Raw genomic sequence first — 24,102 nt, 5'->3', positions numbered from 1 at the left:
AAGAAGGACAAAGAAACGAAAGAGACAGATGAAGAGAGAAACAGAGAACCAAAAATGAGGAGCTGACAGAGGCAGAGCAGTAGAGAATGAAATGGAGATATCAGCAAGGGGTAGGGCGAGAGAATATCAGACAGAGGCAGAGAGACAGGAGAGATACAGAGATCAAGGTTCCTCGGACAGAGAAGGGAAGAGAGAGGAGTCACACTCTTCCCTGTCCCCCCTTCCCACTCTTATCCATCTTCCCGCCCCTCACCGAAAAAAAAAACATCAAATAAAACACTTATCCAAAATCCAATTATAAATCACATCCATTCTGCCATCATGGAAATGAGTAACCAGGAATTTCAATTTCAATGAGTGCATAGAAAGGATGGAAGCTATTAGTGTATGTGTGTGAGCAGACACACACACACACAGAGCTAGTGCCTCTGTAGCTTCTCTCTGTTCCTACAGCATATCTCAAGCTGGTTCTAGGATCACCTGCGCTGCACAAAAGAAGAAATTGAACCTTATAAGGCAAAGGTTTCTGAACAGAGGGAGGAACCTAGCCAGCTCCATGCCCTCTTTCCTCCCCTCAACCCTCAAAGGACATCCTCTGAGGAGCATGAGAACGCTTCCTCATTTTCCTTGTTTAGAATACTCTCCACCTTCTCTGAGAAAATACCCGCAACCTTCAAGTTCCCCAAATTATTCAGGGACAGGGTCTTGTCCACCTCTGTGCTTTGAGCATGAGTATAGGGCCTGCTACCCAAAAGTCATTAGTAAGTGTCTGTCAGGTGAATAAATGTACGCTGGTTCTAGATATATATGAATATACACACATATATACATTAGACATGTTTGCTATCCATGTACATATGAACTTTTATAAAGTAATTCATTCATAATACTAACAAAAATGTTCTCCTAGTAAGTTCTTTCTAAATCTATTTTCCCTCCAGTGTCCTTAATCTCATTGGTATTATCATCCAGACTCTTCATCCCATCTAAAAATACTCTCATCAAATCAATAAGGCCTGTTGATCTTATTGTCTTCTAAATGTCTTCTACTTTATCTCCCATGCAATCTAGCCACCTGCTAAAAGAAAAATCAAATCCTCCTGAATGGCACTCCTTTTATCATCCATCTTGTTGTCACTAACCTTTCCAATCAAGTCGCATTCTTTGTTCCACCTTCAATGGAAATCTATACAAAAATACTTCCTATTTCTTTCAGAATTAACATTAAACTCCTTATTTTGGTATTGAGAACTCTCCCAATTACACTCCAACCCACCTTCCCAAAATCATTTCCTATTCCTTTCCCCATCTCTAATGACATCAAGGTTTTCATCATTCCCTATGTACTTATGCTCCTCCTCTCCACCAGGCCTCTATCCATTGACATTCACATGTCCTTTCCCTCCTCTTTCTCCACATCTAGATCTTTGAACTTTCAGCTTAAGTTGCATCTTGTTCCTCAACCTGATCACTGACCCTAGGGAGAGTTAGTCATTCCTGTCTCTGGATTGCCAATGCACTTGAAACATATATTTATTACTGCTCAAATTGTAACATATGATAATTATTTAAATATCATTTTTCTCCATTACACTGTGAGTTGTACAAGTGTAGACTGTCTCATTGACTTTTAAAGTATCACAGAGCTTACCACAGAACCTTGCACACATAGAAGCCAAATAAATATGAGAAAAGCAAATAAACATACCTTTCTGTGCTTTAATTAGTTGTTTTCCAATTTCTAGTGTCACGAAGGCTGTGCCATTTAGAACTATGTCAGTTATGGTTTTCCAAGCATTAGGAGAAAGTCTTTCAGTAGGAGAAATAAAATTCCCTGCTGCATTGTTTATCACAATCTAATAAATGAACAAGGCAAGTTACAGAAACTTTAGATGAGGAAAAACATTTTCCCTGCAGGGTTTTTGTTTCTGAAATGTATTAATAGAAATAATACAATAAAGTTGAAGTCCACAGCTACCTACGAAACAATACCATGAGATTTGGTAGTTTGAGTCTGTGAAAACCTATGTTAGTTACCAAATTTCAGAATCCTAAGCCATCTTTAAATTAGGGTAGATTCTCTTATTAAGAAAACTAAGGCTGAGTGCAGTGGCTCATGCCTGTAATCCCAGCACTTTGGGATGAGTTCAAGACCAGCCTGGGCAACAAAGCGAGACGTCATCTCTACAAAAATTTTGTTTTAAAAATTAGCTGGGTGTGGTGGCACGTGCCTGTATTCCCAGCTACTTGGGAGGCTGAGGTGGGAGTATCGCTTGAACCCAGGAGGTCAAGGCTCCACTGAGCCGTGATTGTGCCACTTGCACTCCAACCTGAGTGACAGAGCAAGACTCTGTCTCAAAATAAATGAATAAAAATTTAAAAGTTAAAAAAAAGAAAATTAATACAGATTAAACGTATTTACCATGTGACTGCATTTTATTTCAAAGAATCTCAAGAAATGGCTTTTTGTTTCTGGTGTCATTTTAGTTTAACTTAACCAATGCAGCTTGTGGTTGATGATCTATTTACCATCAGTAAAGATTCTGGCTAGTTCTACAGGAGATTCAGTGTTACTGGTTCTGAAAATACCTTTAACATAGAAAAGTGCTATCTTTGAGACTACTGGAAGAAACGGCTTCTCTCCGATAAATGTACCAAGCAACAGCAAAATATTGATGCGTATTTCAGGTCTTAAAAGGAGAAATTTTGAATTTCTTATAGTTTTTCATGTTTATATCTTTCTCCTCCACTGAGGAAGACAATCAAAAGTTACTAGGAGAAGCAAAAAGCATCAATCATTTAAACTCAATGCTGTACTCTTGGATAACTGCTCTTGTTATTTCATAATCTTATTAAATAAAGTGAAATCAAGTTTGTTTTCTGATCAATCATAAATGGATTCTTTAAGTATTCCTGAAAGGAAGTTGTGTAGCAGTCTTCCTACTCTGTTCTTTGCTTTAGCAGAACTGGCATTTTCCTAGGGATGGAAAATAGGTGCTTCTCAACACAGCACTTGCTCATATTGAGGTAGGAGGCAGGCCTAACTCTGGAGGCAGAGCTCCATCACAGGACCAGAATGAGGACTAGTTAAACCAGGTCCTGGATGAAAGCACCCCCTCTTTAGACATACCCACCAATGCACCATGTTTGTTTACCATTGCCATGGCAATGTCAGCAAGTTACTGCCCTTTCCATGGCAACGAACTGGTAACTCAGAAGCTACCAACCCTTTTCTAGAAATTTCTGCATAAACCTAATTAATTTGCAGGCAATTAAAAGTGGGTATAAATACAACTATAAAACTGCCTCTCAACTGCTATGCCCAGCACATTGACTATGGTGTTGCCCTGCTCTGAAGGAACAGTCACAGATCCATTCCACTGCTGCTGCTTCAATAAAGCTGTTCTCTTCTACCACCGGCTCATCCTTGAATTCTTTCCTGGGTGAAGCCAAGAACCTTCCCAGGCTAAGCCCCAGACTGGGGCTTGCCTGTCCTACATCAGTATCAATATTTTATTTCCTTTGTACACGTTGGTGGGTGTTATCAACATCAAGTGTCTTGCACTTTGGCTTCATCATTGCTACACTTACATTAGGATGTCCTGCAACTTTGATCAGTTCTGACACAGTGTTTTGAACCATATCAGGATCCCTCACATCACACTGAATTGCATGAACCTGCAAAATAACAAAAAGAATATGACATTTTCCAGGTTTCTTAAACCAAACGCATGAACAAATTATTTGAACATGTTATAATTCCTAAATCTAAATTAAATAACTGATTTTTAATGTACCTTATTTCCAGTTTGAGAAGAAATTTGTTCTGCGGTAGCTTTCAAAACATCCATCTTCCTAGAAATAAACACCTTGTATGACTTCATATTATATTTTTCAATTTCATAAATTGAAGAATACAGAGAATCCATAGCTTAAAGAAAAGCATTTCTGAGAAAGTATAGATGTTATTTATATACAAAAATCAATGTGAATTTTTTCTAAAAGTCAAATTTAGATCATTTTTATATATTTGATACTAATTTATTGAATTAGTCACTTTTAAACCAGTTTACTTTAACATTATCTACTCACAGATTTAAATTATTTCCTTGATAAGCCAGGTTTACAAAGAAAATATATTCATGGTATAATGTTAGTAGGTTTTGTACTAAATTTATGGGTTCAAAGAGACTACATTTATTCATGCAGTCTCACATTCTACAAAAAAAACTACGAATAGAAATTATTATTAAAATGAAAATAATATATTTAAACTCTTAAAAACATTACAATGTAAAAACAAAAAATATTCCGGACAATCTGCAATTGCAAATGACACAGTAACTGTTGTTTGGATGACTACTTGGCTTACCTAAAATTTTACACCATTCAAAATGGTGAAGGGGTGGATTTTTAAACCAGTCTCTAAAGCCTCAGACTTTGGAACAGAGTTTATAGGGTACCAGAATATGCCTAATAAGAAGAAATTCCTTCCACATGGTCTTACCCTTCCTATATTCATCACAATAACAGATATTTTGAAATACCTGTTTATTTTATAGAAAATGAAAGTACTGGCTGGGCGCGGTGGCTCACGCCTGTAATCCCAGCTCTTTGGGAGGCCAAGGTGGGTGGATCACCTGAGGTCAGGAGTTCAAGACCAGCCTGGCCAATATGGCAAAACCCAGTCTCTACTAAAAATACAAAAAATTAGCCAGGTGTGGTGGCAGGCGCCTGTAATCCCAGCTACTCGGAAGGCTGAGGCAGGAGAACTGCTTGAACCCGGGAGGCGGAGGTTGCAGTGAGCCGAGATCATGCCACTGCACTCCAGCCTGGGCGACAAGAGCTGGACAAAACTCCACCTCACAAAAAATAAAAAATAAAATGAAAGTACTGCATCAATTATCCTGGTATAAGGTTAATTATTAATTAAAGCAGTAACCATAATCACTCCCACTGAAGACAAAGCAACCTCCATATAGTGCTTAAAAAAAAAATGTTTCTTTTGAGACAAGGTCTCACTATGTTGCCCAGCTGGTCTCAAATTCTGGGCTTCAAGTGATCTTCCTGCCTCAGCTTCCCAGTAGCTGGGATTACAGGCACACACCATCCCACCTGGCTCCATGTCGTACTTTTTAACTTCATCTTCGTGTACAGAAAAAGAAATATTCTACCACTGAATTGGGGAAATTAAAATAATGAAAATTGCGGATGTTTACCCAAACATCAGTTCCACAATTTTCATTGTTTCTTTCATCTCAAATAGTATCTAACTTTTTCCAAAAAGATGTATTTAAATAATCTAAAGAATATTTCTAATATTTCATATAAGATTAAGATGCTAATCAAACAACTCTGGCGAACAGTGTTTTCAATACTATCAACAGTTTCTTCAAAAGCGTCGCCAATAGGCTTGATGTAAGGGACTTACCGGCTGGCTATCACGCACTGAGCACCTAGGCTGGACAGAAGAGTCGTCATTCCTTTACCAAGGCCAGTACCTCCCCCAGTAATGAATGCCACTTTTCCTTGAAAACTATTAGGTGGTAGCATCGCTTTTTGAAGAGGTGAAAAGAATTTAGATTGCAAAGCTTCAGTGTTTTGATATAATATTTTTGTCCCATAACTGAAAAACTAAAAGGGGAAAATGAATTTAAATTTGCATACATATATTTCCAAAAAACAGATGAATTTTTTAAAACATGCTCTTGAATTTAATAGTAATCAAATTCTTGTATTAACACAAACTCACTGCAAACATATTGGTATTGTACTTAATTATTATTCTTTGTTTTCTGATTTAAAAAGCACAGGCTCTGGAGCTGGACTACATAGCACAGAATTTTCTCCCAAGCTATGTAACTTTCAGCAGGTTATTTGACCTCTCTGTGCCTCAGTTCCTTCATCTACAAAATGGGGACAATAAAATAAATTTCTTCATATGGCATTGTGAGGATTATATGAGTTATTACAGGTAAAGCACCTAGAGCAGTGTGTAGCATATAGTAAGCACTACAAATGCTACATTATTAGCTGCAGGTGTTTTGCTTAAATTAAATTGTTGTGTTTTGTTTTGGTTTTTGGTTTTGTTTTGTTTTGTTTGTTTGTTTTTTTGAGATGGAGTCTCGCTCTGTAGCCAGGCTGGAGTGCAGTGGCATGATCTTGGCTGACTACAACCTCCACCTCCCAGGTTCAAGCGATTCTCCTGCCTCAGCCTCCCGAGTAGAGTAGCTGGGATTACAGGCACACACCACCACGCTGTTAAATTTTTGTATTTTTAGTACAGGCAGGGTTTCACCATGTTGGCTAGGATGGTCTCGATCTCCTGACCTCATGATCTGCCCACCTCGGCCTCCCAAAGAGCTGGGATTACAGGCATGAGCCACCACACCCGACCAAATTTAATTTTTAAAAAACTAACATAAAGCATTTTTGTCTTTCAACAAGAATAATCTGGACAAAAATCACTTTCCACCTTTGAATCACTGAAGAAAATTGTTAAAAATTCTCTATAAGGATTATTAAATCAAATGCCTCTTCCCATGCTAGCTTCTGGCCACAAAACATAAAACAGAACATTTCTGTTATTTACTTTAAATGGGAGGAAAATCAATCCATTTTGGAGTAAAAAATATTTGTATTGCCCTATTTTATATGTTAACAGCTTGTACTCACATTACATGCGAACATCACTGCCATTCTCTCGCATTTAATCATAAAACAAACTTTAGGTATCTAATATAATGAACAATAGGAGCTAACATTCATTAAGTAGTTACCACCTGCCAGGATTACATATCAAACTATTTAATCTTCCAAACAACCACATGAAATAGGTATTAGTTTTATCCTATTGTACAGAAAGGGCTCAGAGTGATAAAAAATATATATATTGCCAAAGTTGCAGAACCAAGGTTCAAACTGACTGACAGGCTCCAGAGCCTTCTCTGATAACCAGCTTGCATATTCCTCTGTCTATTCTCTGAGATCCTGCTAAGCTTAATGGTCACACCAGGGAGGTTATGTGATATTCCATTAGGTCATGGTGGCAAGATTAACACTCCAGTTAAAACTCCAGAAGCTACCATTTCCTTCCAGAGTATTCCTGTAGCTAAATAGGCTGTCATCAGTTGGTTCAGGATATCTTGAAATTTATCCTCAGGAAAGAATAAGAAATGTGGTCAATGATTTAGAAGGAGGCTGTTCATCAACTGGAAATTGCACAAGAAAAAGTTTATAATGTGATGTTAAATGAAAAAAAAGAAACAAATATACAGTATGTTTTTAACTACAAATAAAAATATATGCTTAGAAAAAAAGACTAGAAGGAAATAACAACAGTAAGTAGTAGATTCAATATTTACCATACAGTCCTCAAAACAGCTCTATAAGGTAAATTCAATTGTTACTTCTATTTTATAGATGAAAAAAACTGAAGCACAGAAAGGTCAAGTAGCTAGCTTTTAAAGATAAATAATAATAGGGAATAAAGACTTAAATCCAGTATCTGTCTGACTTCAGAGTCCACCCATTACTTTACAGTTATGGTTAAGTGATGAGATTATAGATAATTATTTGTTTTTTTTTGTTTGTTTGTTTGATTGGTTTTTAGTACTTTCCAAATCTATCCAATAAGTATGATTAGATCTTTACAAGCAGAAAAAAAGTTACTGAAAGACAAAATTTGAGATCATGTATAAAATAATTGAAGATACATTTGTAAATCTTGTTATGCTCCACGCCAGTCATCATATTTATTTTAGCTTCATGTTGACAAAGCATTTTCTTTTCATATCCTTTTGCCAAAGCACAGTAATCCAAGCAACTCTACAATAATCTTTTTCTACGTAAGTGGCAGTTTTCCTTAAGGCTGCCACCTGCCTTCAGAACTATTACATTAAGATGATGAATCAAGAAGTTCACTCAAGTAGAATGGTAAATTTGTCATTAAGTAATAATAATGAAAAAAATGTATTCTAATTTTCTGAAGGCTTTCCCATAATTTTTAACTTTTTAATGTTAATGTGTATAGGGGATTTGATGTGGGACTTCATGAAAATAATTAAACAAGATATTTGCATACAAACTTTCTTTTTAAATTTATTTTAAAACATTTCCTCAACCTCCTCACTGGTAGAGAAAAGGATATAAAGGTAAAAATGTCACATGTGGTAAAAATAATTCCTAGTGTCCATAATGTAACAGGTTATTACATAGCACATTTTTATCTTATATCTGATCAATACTAACCTTATGATTCCACTTCCTCACCAAACCAAAGTGAAGAAATTGATAAGCTATTTTAATTCTCATTACCCTCTGACAATACACAGCATATGTGTTAATATAAATTCAAGCCATCTTCTCTGCCTAAAAGGAAGATGTTCATTTCAACCTTAAGACCCATTGAGATGATCAGATCTCACAGGATCACATCATATTCAATCCCGTTTCTACAAGGAAGCATCCTTAATAACCTTAAACAGTATTTTGGTTGGGCTTTTTTGAATTATAAAAAGTAGATACAAAACAGGCTTTTAAAGATTTTCAAGTCTTGCTTTATGGTTTTTAGAGAAATAAGTTTTTTTCAAAAATATAAATAACACCTTTCGTATCAAGATTGATTTCTCTTGAGATCTTTAGTGACTTAAAATTCTTAAAACTTTCTAGAGTCTTCCAACTTTGGCAATACAGAATTATTTTTTAGTTACAAGCTCTAAATCTCTCCCTCAAAAAATTAGCTATCACCTACCTTCCTCACCACACTCATCCCTCTCCCACATCATATAAACAATAGCTTCCTCCTTCATGTATTCCAAAATTACAGCATCTAAACTAATGAGACATGATCATACTTTTAATCTTCAAAATGGCAGTTCTGAGAGTTGACACTGCACCTTCCCCTCAAGGATAAGGACTGTATATCAATGAGATATATACCTAAATTACTTAAGTATATTTTGGCTAGTCTAAAATGTCTAGGGTAAATATCTCAAATAAAAGTAGATTAGTGATTCTAGGCCAAATATGTTTTTAAAACTTGAGCCCAAAGTTTTTAAAACTTGAGCCAACATTTAGATAATGGAAGAATTCACATAAAAGTCAGAAGCTCTACCAACACTTGGGTACACCTTACCACATGATTAAGTACAACTATGACTGCCCCATTGAGACAAGGCCTGAGCTCTGTCCAGCCCCGACTCACACAGGAAAAGTGAGCCCTTTTCACTGGGTGGCCTTTCATAAACAAGGCCTTCAAGGACTTTAGGCCTCTGAGTATGTGACTCCTAGATGCCTATTGTAAGTAACACACAAGAAACCAATACAAAAAAAAAAAACAAAAAACAAAAAAACGAAAGAAGAGGCAAGGCTTTTATTTTGGAACCATAACTAAATTTCATTTAAAACAAATTTCTACAAAAATCATTGTTTAATGTGTGTGCTAGGTACATTATTAAGAAGATCCAGTTTCAAATATATAAAATTCATACAATAATAGTCTCTCATATGGAAGTTGTAAGGCTAAATGAGTTATCTTTTGAGCACTTAGTTTAGCTATTTATCATCGTCGTCGTCATCATCATCACTATGGATGGGTCCTCCACATTAAAATTCCATTCCTCAAAAACATGGATGCCTTCCGAAGTCAAAAAGACAAAAATCAAACTCTTGAGCATGGCATTCAAGCCACTGGACAATATGGTGCCAACGTATTAATACTTTCCTAGCCCCACCTCGGGACTGATCTGCCATGTAGAAGTAAACTCTACACTTACCAAGCCCTCAGCATTCCAAAAACTTGCCAACTACTTTCACCTTCTGGCCTTTGCTCCTGCTTTCTCATTGGCCTGAACCACCCACTGTCTTCCTCAACCCAGCAGAATTGGCCTTCAAAACCAGACAACCTTGTCAATATCTCTGTCAACACTTTAAATTGTACCCTATTAAAAACAGGCAAATGGAAGGCTTCCAAATTGGCCTGCTAAGGAGTTGCCACAATTCATTTCAACATATCAGGATGCTTAGGAAGCCAGGGACACGACCTTATATTCATCACTATAGTACAGTTTCTGGCACCAATTAGGCATTCGGCAAATGCTTGTCTTACTTAATGTAACACTTGGTTGGCCAGACTCCAATTGCATTAGAAAGCACATGGATACAGACATGTAGTCTTATGTGAATATATGATTGAAATCCAGCTTTTGCCACTTGTTTTAAAAAATTAGTCATTTCCAATGACCCTAAATTATGACATCTTAAACATTAGAATAAGCCCAAGAATAGAAAATCTAAATCATCAGGCCGGGCACGGTAGCTAACACCTGTAATCCCAGCACTTTGGGAGGCCAAGGTGGGTGGACCACCTGAGATCAGGAGTTCGAGACCAACCTGGCCAACATGGTGAAACCTCATCTCTACTAAAAATACAAAAATTAGCCAGGCGTGGTGGCATGCGCCTGTAGTCCCAGCTATTCGAGAGGCTGAGGCAGGAGAATTTCTTGAACCCAGATGGCGGAGGTTGCAGTGAGCCAAGATCGTGCCACCACACTCCAGCCTGGGCAACGAAACAAGACTCCCTCTTAAAAAAAAAGAAAAGAAAAGAAAAGAAAAGAAAATCTAAATCAATCTATACAAGTATTGAGTTACTTGCAAATAGAAAAACTAAGCAAAGGGCTTAGAAAGGTACTCCACACAAACAAAAAACAAATATACGACCACATTTATAACTAAATAAGCATATTTAAACAAAAGGAGACATAATTTTTCTCTTACCAGACCAGTAAGGTTCAAAATTTTATCATTTATAATACAAGAAACAGTTGATTAAAGCCACCCTTACAATCTGTTGATAAGAATTCTGGCAACTTCTTAGGAGGCCAATCTGGCAACATTTTTTTAAATGTTAGATACAAATACTCTTTGACCCAGCAAATCCACATGCAGGAATTTATCTAAAAGAAATACTCATTCATTTGGGAAAGAAGCAGGGGGAGAAGGAGCTATGATCAAAGATATACATTAAGATGAAAATGAAATTAAGAAAACAATTCCGTTTATAATCATATTGAAAAGAATACTAATACATTTAATAAAAGAAGTACAAGACTTATAAATTGAAAACTATGAAACATCATTAAGAAATTAAAGACCTAAGTAAATAAAAAGACATTATATGTTCATGGACTGGAAAGCTTAATTTTGTTAAGAGGACAACACTTCCTAAATTGATATACAGATTCAACAAAATCCCTATCAAAATCCTAATCAGCTTTTTGTGAACGTCGACAAGCTTATCCTAAAATTGTTTTGAAAATGCAAGAGACTCAAAATAGCCAAAGAGATTCATTAAAGAATTGTTTGTAATAGAAAGACTACAAAACAATCTATGTGTGTTTCCTTAGGGGACATAGCCAATGAATTAGAGCACGTCTATATTACAAAATACAGTTATATGGATCTATCATCTACCAAAAGAAGGAGCTGGAATGTATATGCTGACTGTAAACATTGCTATAGATGTATTATTTTTTAATTATTCAATAAGTATTTGTTGGATACCAACAATGTGAGACACTATGTGTTAAGTGTAAAACTCAAGGTAGAGAAATACATGTAACATGCTCCCCTTCATGTGGTTTTTTAAAATGAGGATATCTTCATACATATGTTGACATATGCACAAAAACTGTCAGAAGTATCCACAAGAACCTATTCATAGTAATAACCATAGTAATAATAACCTTATTACACTGTCACTGCATATCCTTTTATATTGCTTGAATGTTCAACATGTTCATAAATTTTTTTCTTTAACAATAGCTAACAGAAAACTGAATCATATAGGCAAGCACACAATACAAGAAGTGCGCAGAGGAAAACAGAGCAAGAAAAAAAATGGCCTAGAATCAATTTCATGATAAGGACATATACCTTACTTGAAGCATAACTACTCTATATTAAACACTAAAGTGTGAGCTATATTTATAAAAATAATGAAATATTTCCACATCTATTTTCTTGGAGCTTCTAAGTATCTGTTGGTTCAGGTTGAATCAATATTTTTTAGATCAAATTTACTCCAACTGGAATTCACATAAGAGTTTTGCAGACTGGGCCTTAACTGCCATATTAAAATATCAGCGTGGTAAACACTGGACAACCATATTTTTCAAAGGATGAGTTTCAAAAGTATACATCTTTGCATTCCCAAAACACCTTATGTACTCCCTGAATACAGGAAGCCTTCCATAACTACTTCCCAATTTATTTTGTCCGATTGCTAGAAGGCCATGCGTGCATTCTTTCCAATGGCCACACCACTGCCACTTCAGCACAGTGTATGTGGTCCTTAGCTGGAGGTATCTGGTAATACAAGGGATAGTTAGGTGGGATGTACTACTGGATGTTCCAGTGCAGAAAAGGACAGCCTTGCAGAATGAGGAACTGTCTCACCCCAAATGCCAACAGTTGCCCTGCAGACATTAAAATAACTGAGTACCACACCAAAGGCTTGCCACAGGCCTTGTTAACTCATGCTCCATGACTGTGTAGATTGCTTAAGCACATCTGCCTGCTCCTTAACTTACAGCAGGGCACTGAACAGAGGCCACTGATATTCTCAGCTTCTGCAGAGCACAGATCTTGTTGCCACAGCAACCTGAAGGTAAGGCTGAACAAATATAAAAGAAACTGCCCAGCTGGACTCCAAGCTCCAATGGCTAAGCTGAATTATGCAGTTGCCAGGAGCAAGACAGAAATTACATTTTTGAGGAATGATACATTTTGTATCAGTGAACATGAGTCCTTGAAAATGTCGGTGCTCTATGCCATAGGGTGTACATCTCATTTTATTACAGTGGTTATCTGTCTGCAGTTAGATGCAGACTGAACAGATGCTTCTCCAATACAACAAAATAAAAAGAGATGAAATCACAGACCTAAGAGGCAATTTGAAATTTTCAGCTAGGGTCTTCACTCCTGCCTGCCTCTGATTTGAGTCATCTCTTATTGATCCCCTATCATGTTAACCAAAACTATAATGACAATCTTTTTTAAACCAAAAATTAGAATCTCTGCTCTTGCAAAGAGTTTGTTTTGGGAATTTGCTTACATAAAAAAGTATTAGGGATAAACATGACATTATGATGGATATAGAGTTTATTCATTTATTCATTTTAAGCAAGTGTTTATTGAGCATATATTAAGCCCCAGGCACTGTTCTAGGCATGGCAGTACGGCAGTAAAAAAAAAAAAAACAGACACAATATTCTATTCTCAGCAAGATTATCCTTGGGGGAATGAGGGATAAAGAAATTAAGTTAAATATGTAGTATATTAAAAGTTGATATGTAGTGTGGGGAAAAAATAAGGCAGAGAATAGGGGTAGAGCATTGCTACTTTAAATAGAGTCATCAGCAAAGGCCTCATTGAGAAGGTGACATTGGAGCAAAGACGTGAAGGAGAAGAATGAATCACAGGGTTTTAGGCAAAAGGGATTGGGAGCAAAGGCCCTAAGCAGGGGGCATGCTTATGGATGGGGTAACAGTCAGGAAGCCAGTGTGGCTGGAGAAGAAGGAAGGAGGGAGACAGGGGCAGGAGAAGAGGTCAGTGAGGTAAAGGGGACTGGACCATGCAGGCTGAGTCAGCCACTACGGAGACTTAGGCTTTTACTCTGAGGCAAGTGGGAAACATCTTCTAAGTTTTGAGGAGAGAATGGACATGATCTGCCTTAAGTTTTAAGGGGATTGTTCTGGCTGCCATGGAGTGTAGAGGGCAAGGTTGGAAGCAGGGAAACTATTAGGACACTTGTATAACAAGCCAGGCAAGAGATGGTGATGCTTAGCCCAGGATGCTATCATGTGAACTGGTGGGAAGTTAGCAAATAAAACTACTTGCAAGAGCAAAGGTCCCAAAAAATGAGGACATAATGAGTCACCACTGTACCTAATATCGCCTGGTCCAATTATTTCTTCCTTTTCTTAATGTTTTATTAATACATAACATTTTAATCTATTTATGGGGTACATGTGATATTTTATTCCATGCATAGAATGTGTAATGATCAAGTCAGGATATTTAAGATATCCACTAGATCCATGATTTCTTCTTGCCTCTTGCCCAACAACATGAGCTTGGACTTTTGTTCCTGATCTATTTCATCACATTTTTGCCTGTTTCATTAACAGCATATAAACAGGTCTCCTGTTTACTGAAAAGAACTGAGAGAGATTTTTCTACCTCTCTCATCTTTACCTCAATATCCCTGTTACATCTGCACTGCCTTTGTGTTCTAGAAAAATTAAGATTTAAATGTGAGCCAGAAAAAAGGAAATGGAGACTCATCAGACAGAAGTCATTAAGTGTACATGAGAGATACCGAGGGCAGTAGAAATTAAGAGAAGACAACACATTCCGCACACATTTAACATGTAAATTAGCCTGAACCCAGAACCCAACCAGCCAGACCTGGCAAGTAAGGTGAGAGCTGTGGAAGGTAACTGAGTTCTAGTTTTAAGTGGCTGCATGCAGAGTGATGCTCTGACTGCAATGACTGGGTTGACATGAGAAGACCAAGTTGGAGCATTGAGGATAATGAGTTCTGCATTAGAAATGCTGCACTTGGGATGCTTCTGGAATAGTCAGGTAGAGATATCTAAGCTGCAGTAGGAAATATGGTTTTGAAGCATGAAGAATAAATTAGGGCTAAAGGTAAATGGCAACATCATTTCATCATTCCAGCAATTATGAAAGCCTACAGTTCTATCACTGCTTTTATGTTACAATGCAGTGTGAGGGTTTCCCAGACTGGAAGGGATAAAAGTGCAGTTGACCTTGTATTCTAGACTTACTTATCATTACCCTGGCACTTCAATCTCAGAATGATACATCAACTTAGGAAGAGAAGAGCGCAGGACAGCTGAGAATGCTGATCATTTTCTACCTAGAATTTTCTGCAAAAACTAAAAGTTGCTAAACATCTATTGCATGCTTTCTACCATGGGCTGTAAGAAACTCTGGATAACTTTAAAATTCCCCCCTCTTTTGATGTCATTATCATGACCTTTGGGAGATATCTGAGATCTAGATTATTTTTTGTAATAATATAAAGTTTGCTTTGTAGTTTGGGCAGGAAGTTTGTTTGAAATTTCTTCAAATGCATACTTAAGCTACAAGGCCAAGATTCATCCATTAACCCCACCCCCACCACCTGCCCTGCCCTGCCCCACCTTGGTGACTCCCTCTCCTCTTCACCTGATACATCCCATCCGTCTATAAGCCCCATGCCTTTTACCTCCCCAGTGTCCCTCTATATCCACCACCTGATTTCAAACCCCTATCTCACAACATTCACAAACATTGGGGGACTATTCTGTGTCACCTTTTAACTGATCTTCAGAGGACTGCTAATGGGATCATGTTACTTCTCTTCTTAAGATCTTCTAAGGGCTCCTGGTAGCTGCAGAATATCCAGATTCCTTCGCTCCCCATAGCATATGTCTTCACGACCTAGCTCCTGTCCCTCTCTTCTGCCTCATCTCCCCTGAAATTTACACTCAGGAAAACAAAGTACTCAGGATTCCCCAAACATGAACTCTTTCCTACTTTCCTGTCTTTACACAAATTGCTCCCTATCGTCACCCAACATTCATCATTGAAACCCAGCTGTGAGAGCTCTGGTGCTTTCCCTAACACTCCCAGGGAGAATTAACATTCTCTCCTCTACTTCTGTAGCTTATTTATCTATATACCACTTGAGGAGTCCCAGACCCTACTGACATTTCAGGACTGATGTCACTTACTCCTCTTCTCCCTCCAGCTCCCACTTAATGTCCTCACTCAAGAGAGTGGCACTGTCCTTAGCTCAGGGGCCAAAGACAGAAATCTGGGCTTCATCTTACCCCATACATTCAAACCAAGCCCAGTTCATTTTAGTCCCCAATAGCTCTAATGCTATCCTCAGTTCAGACCCTCATCACTGGTGTTTGGATGTTTGGTCTCCCTACTTCCAGTCTTACCTGATGATATCGTATTTCTGCTCACAATTTTGATGGCAACATGTCACCACTGAGCATAGCCCCATCTCTCATCCTCACCACCAACCAATCACCAAGGCCTCTGATTTTACCTCCTAAATATCACTTGACTTTGAGTGTCTCCAAACCCAATGCATGCCCTCGTTGAGGCCACCATCACCTCTCAACAGATGAGAGGATTACTCAGGGTTTAGCCATTTGTCTCCACTCCCGCCCCTCAGAACAAAGTTCTAACTCTTTAACGCAGCCAACAGGCTGCTCACTAAGCTGTCTCTCACCTCCTGCCTCTCCACTCTCTGTTGATAACCTCTATGCTGGGCCTTCACATAGACTACTCTCCTGTTTAAAACATTCTTACATCTCTCCCTTTGGCTAACTCCTACTCATCTTTCAGGTCTCAGCTTTGATATATACCAAACAACAACACTCTCATAAAACTGGACATACCTCCCCCATGAGCAGGAGATGCTTCTTCCCCAGTCCTGACATCTCCCTACTGTGAGAAGTTCAGGTAGTACAACTCCAGGCTTCTTTCTGTCCCCTTAGTCAACCTGCTAAGGATGTTTGGATGTTTGTCCCTTGAAAACTCATGTTGAAATGTGATCCCCAATGTTGGAGGTGGGGTCTAATGGGAGGTGCCTGGGTTATGGTGGCAGATCCATCATGAATGTCGTAGTACCATCTTCATCCTGGCAGTGGCAAGTGAGTTTGCACTCTATTAGTTCCCACTAAAGCAGGTTGTGAAAGAACCTGGCACCTCCCAACACCCTCTCACTTCCTCTCTTGCCGGCACCTCCCAACACCCCCTCACTTCCATCTCTGCAAACTCCAGCTCCCCTTCACCTTCTGCCACAAGTGCAAGCAGCCTTAGGCCGTCACCAGATGCAGATGCCCAGTCTTGAACTTGTCCAGGCATCAGAATCATGAGTCAAACAAACTCTTTTCTTTATAAATTACCCAGCCTCAGGTATTCCTTTATAGCAACACAGACTGAGGTACAATCTGTCTGTGCAGAGACAGTTGATATGACTGGTAAATTTTGACAGGATCGTTGGGTATGAACAGTTCTCCTTGGTCTTCTTCCTTTTGGGAGCCAGCTGCCTTCAGAGGGCAATGTTCTGCCCTCCTCCAGAGTTATCTAAATCCGCCTACTTCGGGAGATCCAGCTGATAGGCCCAGCTTCCTCTCACAAACCACAATAAAAGTGATACTTTGGCTTCCATCTTTACTCATTTTTCAGACTGGAAAAAACGGATGCTATTTATTTGGGATCCCATCCAAAAGCAAGAACACCCAACCTAACATGCGGCACATCATACCATAATGCCATTGGACTCTATGCTTCTTGACAGCAGGAATCAGCTCTTCTTCTCACCTTCATATCCCTAGTAAGGTGCCTAGCAAATAGTAAATGCTCAATTTTCTACATAAATAAGAAAAGCCCACCATACCCTGTCCCCCAGCAACCTGACTGATCTCATCTCCACACGCTTCTCTCTGTTCCCATACTTCACCAACTCCACAATACCAAACAAACCACTTGAATTGTTATAAATAAGCCACTCTTTCACTTCTTGATACATGCTATTCCTTAGGTCTATATTGCCATTGGGACCACACAAATTCCAACTCCTGGTTTAACAGCAGGCTCCTGGGGCCACCTCCTCCATGAAGCTTTCCTTGCCTCCTCTAGGTATGCACAGTTTGGGTCATATATGCATTATAATACACATCTGCATCTTCACAGTCTATTGATGTCTGCTGGTGACTCACTAGACTATCATTTTTCAGATTTTTCTGACTGTGAACCATAGCAAGAAATGTGATTTATATAGCAACATATACATGTTCATAGCAACACAGTACACATGTTCATTCATGTAACAGATATTTGTTACATGTTTACTCTATGCTAAGCACTGTTCTAGGTATAAACAGTGGACAAAACAGTTGAAAATCTTTGCCTGCATAGAGCTTATATTCCAGAATTTTACACTGAATAAAGAAATACTTAGGCTTCCAGATTTAAAAAAAATAAAGAAAACACATCTAGTTGGTTTTATACTGCTCCAAGACAATATTCATCGTGAGAAAACAATGAAACAATGTTGACTAAGGGAAAATGTGACATCCAAGTAAAATTATGCCTATCCATCCTTTTACCAGAACAGATGCCTGGAATGATATGCACCAAATGCTAACCCAAGTTAATTCTAGGTGGCCAGTTTGAGGTCATATCTTACTTTGTTAACTGTATTGCTGAATATTGGCCAGGAATCATTTTTCTAAAAATAGTGATTTTACTCTTGATAGTTACTATTCTTTTTTTTTTTTCTTTTTGAGATGGAGTCTCACTTTGTTGCCCAGGCTGGAGTGCAATGGCGTGATCTTGGCTCACTGCAACCTCTGCCTCCCAGGTTCAAGTGATTCTCCTGCGTCAGCCTCCTGAGTAGCTCCTGCCTCAGCCTCCTGAGTAGCTGGGATTACAGGCGCGCGCCACCACGCCCGGCTAATTTTTATATTTTCAGTAGAGACAGGGTTTCACCATGTTGATCAGGTTGGATAGTTATTACTCTTGATAAAAACAAAAGGAAAAGAAACATGGCAGTGTGCATGATAGTAATCAAAGAATGAATCAAAAAAGGAAGAATGGTAAATTTTTTTTTTAAGTTTCACAAAATGAACAACCTTACTACATGAGATGAATTTAGATATATCCTATTCTATTCCATTTTTTTTTTTTTTTTTTGAGATGGAGTCTCACTCACTCTATCGCCAGGTTGGACTACAGTGGCGCGACCTCGGCTCACTGCAACCTCCGCCTCCCAGGTTAAAGCGATTCTCCTGCCTCAGCCTCCCAAGTAGCTGGGACTACAGGCGTGTGAAACCACACCCAGTAATTTTTGTATTTTTACTAGAGACAGGGTTTCACCATGTTGGCCAGGATAGTCTTGATCTCTTGATCTAATGATCCACCTGCCTCAGCCTCCCAAAGTGCTGTTTTGCTCCACTAAATTGATTTCAAGGCCTACTCATTGGTTATTATTTGTGGCTTAAAAAACATATATGAGACTATAGTACATTGAAGGCAGGAATGTCTTTCAACCACAAATTGCCAAAGAATGCCCAATACTTAATAGGTAATTAATTAATTAGTGTTTCCTCATAAACAACTGAATGACTGAATGTTTTCCTCAATAGAACTGAGAGCAACTTGAGAGCAGTTGAGAGCAGGGCTCGTATTTTTTAAATTTTGAGTCTCAGGGCATAGCACAGGGCCAGACATAAAGCCAGTCCTCAATAAATATTTATTAAATTGAAATGAGGCCTATTAGCCAGCAGCACAATTTAACACAGCACTTCACAAACAGGTTTTATAACAAATTAAACATTTGCCTTGGTTCTTGGTAACAAAAATATTCAAATTAGGGGTTTTAATTATAACAACTTGTATTTGCCCACAAAAACATGATGTTCCCTGGAACAACCTCCCACATCACAGATGTAAAGACTTTTCTTCTCCCAGGAATTCAAACTTGAGGCTACATGTGCTAGGAAGGGGACAAACCACACTAACAGGTACCTCTCTTGCCTCCCAACCCCGAACCTCAAAACTTCCATATTTTTCTTCAGCAAAGGAATTTCAAAATTGTCAGATTACAATTAATTTTTAAATGAGTTCATTTTCTCCTTCTCAAACTGTATTGTCTAATGGTGTCAGAAGAGCTCGGATAAGGTCTGTATGACCTTATTGCTACAATCCTAATGATGTGTGTTAAAAAATGAAATCTCTGAAGACATCACAGAGCTGTTGTAGATTTCAAATGAGAAATGTCTCTGAAAAGTATCAGAAAATATGGGCTTCCTTTATAATGATCTATAATCCAGTTTTCACAGGGAGAGAAAAAAAATCAGCAAAACCCTAACCCTGAACAAATCTCACTTTTTAAAAGAAAGATACCTTACTTGAGGGAACCACCATACAAATTCTTTGTATTCCTATTTGGAACTACTGCTGCCCATATTTTTTGAAAAACAACACCATGGCTGTCTATTCTATCAAATCAAAACAAGTTTTTTCACAGTTGACATATTAATTTTTCTACCTGGCTAAAGAAAATGTGCTTTTTAGTTTACTTATAACAATTTTGTAATTTAGATGTTGGGAGGGCTTGTCTTGGATATTATTGCTTCTTTTTGTTTTTGTTTCTCTTCTTCCTAGCTGTTTTCACTTCCTAGCTATTTCCACTATGGGTGCAATGGAGATGGTGACAGGAGTGTGGGCCAGAGAGAGGGGGAAGCCAGTGTGAGACGGACCTCTCCCAGCTATACATCTGGGAAGGGGAGTCTATAAACAGCTGGGGTTTTGTTTTTGTTTCATTTTTATGATAAGTTGTTTGTGTTAGTGTTTAATTCCATAACTAACACATAGATGGACTTTCCTCACAACAAAGGACGTCAAAGGTCAGTGCTCGCTCGGCCTGATCCCCTCTCACTCCTTAAGGGGTGGACGGGCGCCGTATCCTTCCCTACCTCTTTCTACCTATTTACACACAAGTTGGAAACTTGCAGAACTGTGAAAACTTCGAAAATCACGTCTCTTCCCTATTCCCCTACACACATCAGGGCTTCATCTGACAGTGGAATACGACCCGGGCCCCGGTGCTCACTCCCGGCGTTGCCCTTCGCTCCGGGACCTGGTCGTCCTCTCTCTCTGCGCCCCAAAACGCCCTGTCCTAGCTCCCTGAGCCCCAGGGACGCCGGGTCCTCTCTTTGTGCCCCAAGACTTCCTGCCCTTTCTCTTGCGCCCCGAGACGTCCTGTCCTCTCTCTCGCTCCCCGGGTTGCTCTGTGCTCTCTTAGCGCTCCAGAACGCCCTGTCCTCTCTCTTTGAGCCCCGGGACACCCTGTCCTCGCTCCCCGAGCCCCCGGGACGCCCTGTCCTCTCTCTGCGCCTCGGGATGCCCTGTCCTCGCTCCCCGAACCCCCGGGACGCCCTGTCCTCTCTCTTTGCGCCCCAGGATGCCTTGTCCTCGCTCCCCGAGCCCCCGTGACGCCCTGTCCTCTCTCTTTGCGCGTCGGGACGCCCTGTCCTCGCTCCCCGCGCCCCCGGCCGCCTTACCCGCCGAGGAGCGAGGCCACAGGGCAGCCGGGACCCCAGAGTAAAGAAAACCCTGGCCGGTAGCTTCATGTTGAGTCTCCAGAACTCGGGCCGGAAGGCGGCGCAGGCGGTTGGGCGCAGGGGGCGGGACAAAAAGAACAAAGTTCTCGGGGCTGGAAACGCTGCCTAGGCCGCCGGGGGATGGGACGGGGACTGGGACCCAGGCGGCATGGACGCCCAGCGGCCCTGACCTTCAGGGTCCGGCCGAGGGCGCCGCCTAGCTGGGCCTAGCTGATGCTCTTTCCTGCTCTCTGGGCCAGGAGTGCTTTGTATGGCAGAGAATGGAGGTTCTTTGCGTACTTGAGCGGGTGGACGAAACCCCTCGCCCTGCAAGGGTTTGCAGATTGCAGCTGCGCGCCCCATACACTGCCTACCAAGGGCGAAACTCTTTTTCAGTCGTATATGTTTATCCCTTAAGTGCGTGTTTAAGTGCAGAGTGCGCGTGGCGCCAAGTCACATATTATCAGAATAATAATATGTTGGATGTAAAACACGGCCTCACTTTCCCTAAGACCAAGAGGCTGAAAAACACTAAGGGCAGCTTCCGGCGTTTTGACTTTTCGCAGGACACACCGCCCCCTGTCGCCGGATGCAGCGTGACTGCGACCGCCCAGCCTTGGCTTTTTTCTCGAAGTTATACACACGTTAAAGGCAAACGCAGCTTCAGTATATCATTCTCCATCTTAGTGTAATATACCTGTTGACACAAGGCATTAGCTCAGATCACATTTCTTTCCTCATTCGTAAAATGAGAATATTCATAGCTAATTCAGAATTTTAGATAAAAGAAGATGGGTGTGAGGCCCCAGGCTGAGGCTGATGGTAGATGATATTGAGTGTTTACTATTTGCCTGGCATGTTCCAAATGCTGATAAAGAAACATTTCTATCTTCAGATGAATGTACACTTACATTTAGACATATAGCTTATAAGGTATATAAACTCTGAAAAACTTTGTAATTTTGAGTTGGTCTGGTGATAATTTCCAGGCCTTCTGCCTGTAACTGGTTACAGAAATAAAAACTTTCTTCATCCCCAGTTCATCGACATCTCATTATTGGCAGCAAGAAATAGCAGCCTGACCCTCAGTTTGGTCCGGGAACAAAACTACCACAGATTGGGTGGCTTAAATGGAAATTTGTTTTCTCACAATTCTGGAGGCCACAAGTCAGCAGAGTTGGTTTCTTGTGGAGCCACTGTGGGACCATCTTCTCCCTGTGTCTTTACATGATCCTCCTGTGTACCTTTCCATATCTAAATTGCTTCTTCTTATGAGGACACCAGTCGTGTTGGATTAAGGCCCACCCTCAATGACCTAATTTAACTGGAATTACCTCCCTAAAGACTCTATCTCCAAATATAGCCACATTCTGACATACTGGGGGTTAAGAGTTCAATGTATATATTTGGCTGGGAGAAGAGGGAAGTACACAATTCAGCCCAGAACACTTGCCCTCTTAAATAACTTTTAGACCAGCTTAGGAGGCATTTTCTGTCCTCCCAAAAAAACCTTGAGAATATATCAATAATAAAACTTTTCCTAAGCTCTTGATATATGTATGGCGCTGTTATTCTTGACTTCCAAACCAAATTGTAAGTGGGATTCATCTTGTTTCTAAAAAGAAGTTGCAACATTAGTGATACGGTTTGGATTTGTGTCCCTACCCAAATCTCATGTTGAATTGTAATCTCCAGTGTTGGAATTGGGGCCTGGTAGGAGGTGATTGGACCATGGGGACAGATTTCTTCCTTTGGTGCTATTCTCCTGATAGAGTTCTCAGGAGATCTGGTTGTTTAAAAGTGTGTGGCACCTCCCACCCTCTCTTCCTCCTGCTCCAGCTGTGTAAGACAGCCTGCTTCCCCTTCATCTTCCACCATGATTGTAAGTTTCCTGAGGCCTCTCAAGTCATGCTTCCTATATAGCCTGCAGAACTGTGAGTCAATTAAACTTCGTTTCTTTATAAATTACTCAGTATGAGGTATTTCTTTATAGCATTGTGAGAATGGAGTAACACAATAAGTAACTTAAAACAATTAATCATTTATTATCTCACAGTTCCCAGGAGTTAGGAGTCTAGGCACAGCTTAGCTGGATCCTTGGCTCTGGGTCTCAGAAGACTGCAATCAAGGTGTCAACTAGGCTGTTTTTATCTGGAGGCTCAGCTGGAGAAGATCTGATCCCAAGCTCATCCAGATTGTTTGCAGAATTATTTTCCTCATAACCATATAACTGACAGCCCCACATTTTTGCTGGATGTTGGCTGGAGTTGCCTTCAGCTTCTAGAAGTCACCTCCATCCCTTCCCATGTGGGCTTCCTCAGCAGACTGCTTACTACATCAAGCCAGCAAGGACAATTCTGTACCTCAGGGAGGCCCCAGCCCATCTTTTAAGGACAATCACCAGATTAAGTGAGGCCCACTGAAAATAGTCTTAACCCCTTTTTGATTAACTAAAATCAACTGACTTGGGACTGCAAACCAAAAAGTGACTGAGGCAGATCTCTGTGGGTTAGCGATCATTTAGCCAAGGTTGAGAACACGTCTGGGAAAAAAATGCAACTCACAAGAGCATCTGTAACCTATGCTTTTTCCAAAGGGGGTTTTGGGAAATTCTTTATTTAAAAAAGAAAGAGCAAGCAGGAGAAAAAAAAAAAGGAAGAGAGGGTAGACACTGAGGCAGATGGTTCCATTCTTTTGAGGCTCTGATTAGCCTCAGTAAATCTACATTTTACATAAGATAAAGTAAACATGTGAAAAGAGGGAATAGAGGAAATGATGCTATGTCTTGGGATTATGAAATTACAGCTATCAGTTTGGGGACAACGACAACAAAAAAGACAGTATTGGTGACTGAGTTTCCAAGCTTAACTTTCCTTATGGCATAGTGAGTTCACAGTCCCTATAT

At 39.7% G+C, this 24,102-nt stretch overlaps 1 protein-coding gene across 3 annotated transcripts in view; it reads right to left on the bottom strand.

Annotated features, from left to right (window-relative positions):
- DECR1 (2,4-dienoyl-CoA reductase 1) overlaps positions 1 to 23,812 on the bottom strand; it is a 67,072-nt gene extending 43,260 nt beyond the window's left edge. For all 3 annotated transcript variants that reach the window (XM_034966329.3, XM_034966328.3, XM_003821143.5), the window contains exons 1-5: positions 21,159 to 23,812; positions 5,432 to 5,634; positions 3,798 to 3,855; positions 3,592 to 3,678; positions 1,709 to 1,856 (exon numbers count right to left, since the gene is read on the bottom strand). In XM_034966329.3, the coding sequence (XP_034822220.1) occupies positions 1,709 to 1,856; positions 3,592 to 3,678; positions 3,798 to 3,855; positions 5,432 to 5,634; positions 21,159 to 21,227 (565 nt within the window). In that variant the 5' untranslated portion in view covers positions 21,228 to 23,812. The remainder of the gene's footprint in view (positions 1 to 1,708; positions 1,857 to 3,591; positions 3,679 to 3,797; positions 3,856 to 5,431; positions 5,635 to 21,158) is intronic.
- Between the last annotated feature and the right edge of the window lie 290 nt (positions 23,813 to 24,102).

This window comes from Pan paniscus, chromosome 7 (genome assembly GCF_029289425.2).
Source record: "Pan paniscus chromosome 7, NHGRI_mPanPan1-v2.0_pri, whole genome shotgun sequence".
Classification (NCBI taxonomy): Eukaryota; Metazoa; Chordata; class Mammalia; order Primates; family Hominidae; genus Pan; species Pan paniscus.
The sequence above is the reverse complement of the archived record's forward strand: the minus strand, read 5'-3'. Positions and strand labels throughout refer to the sequence as shown.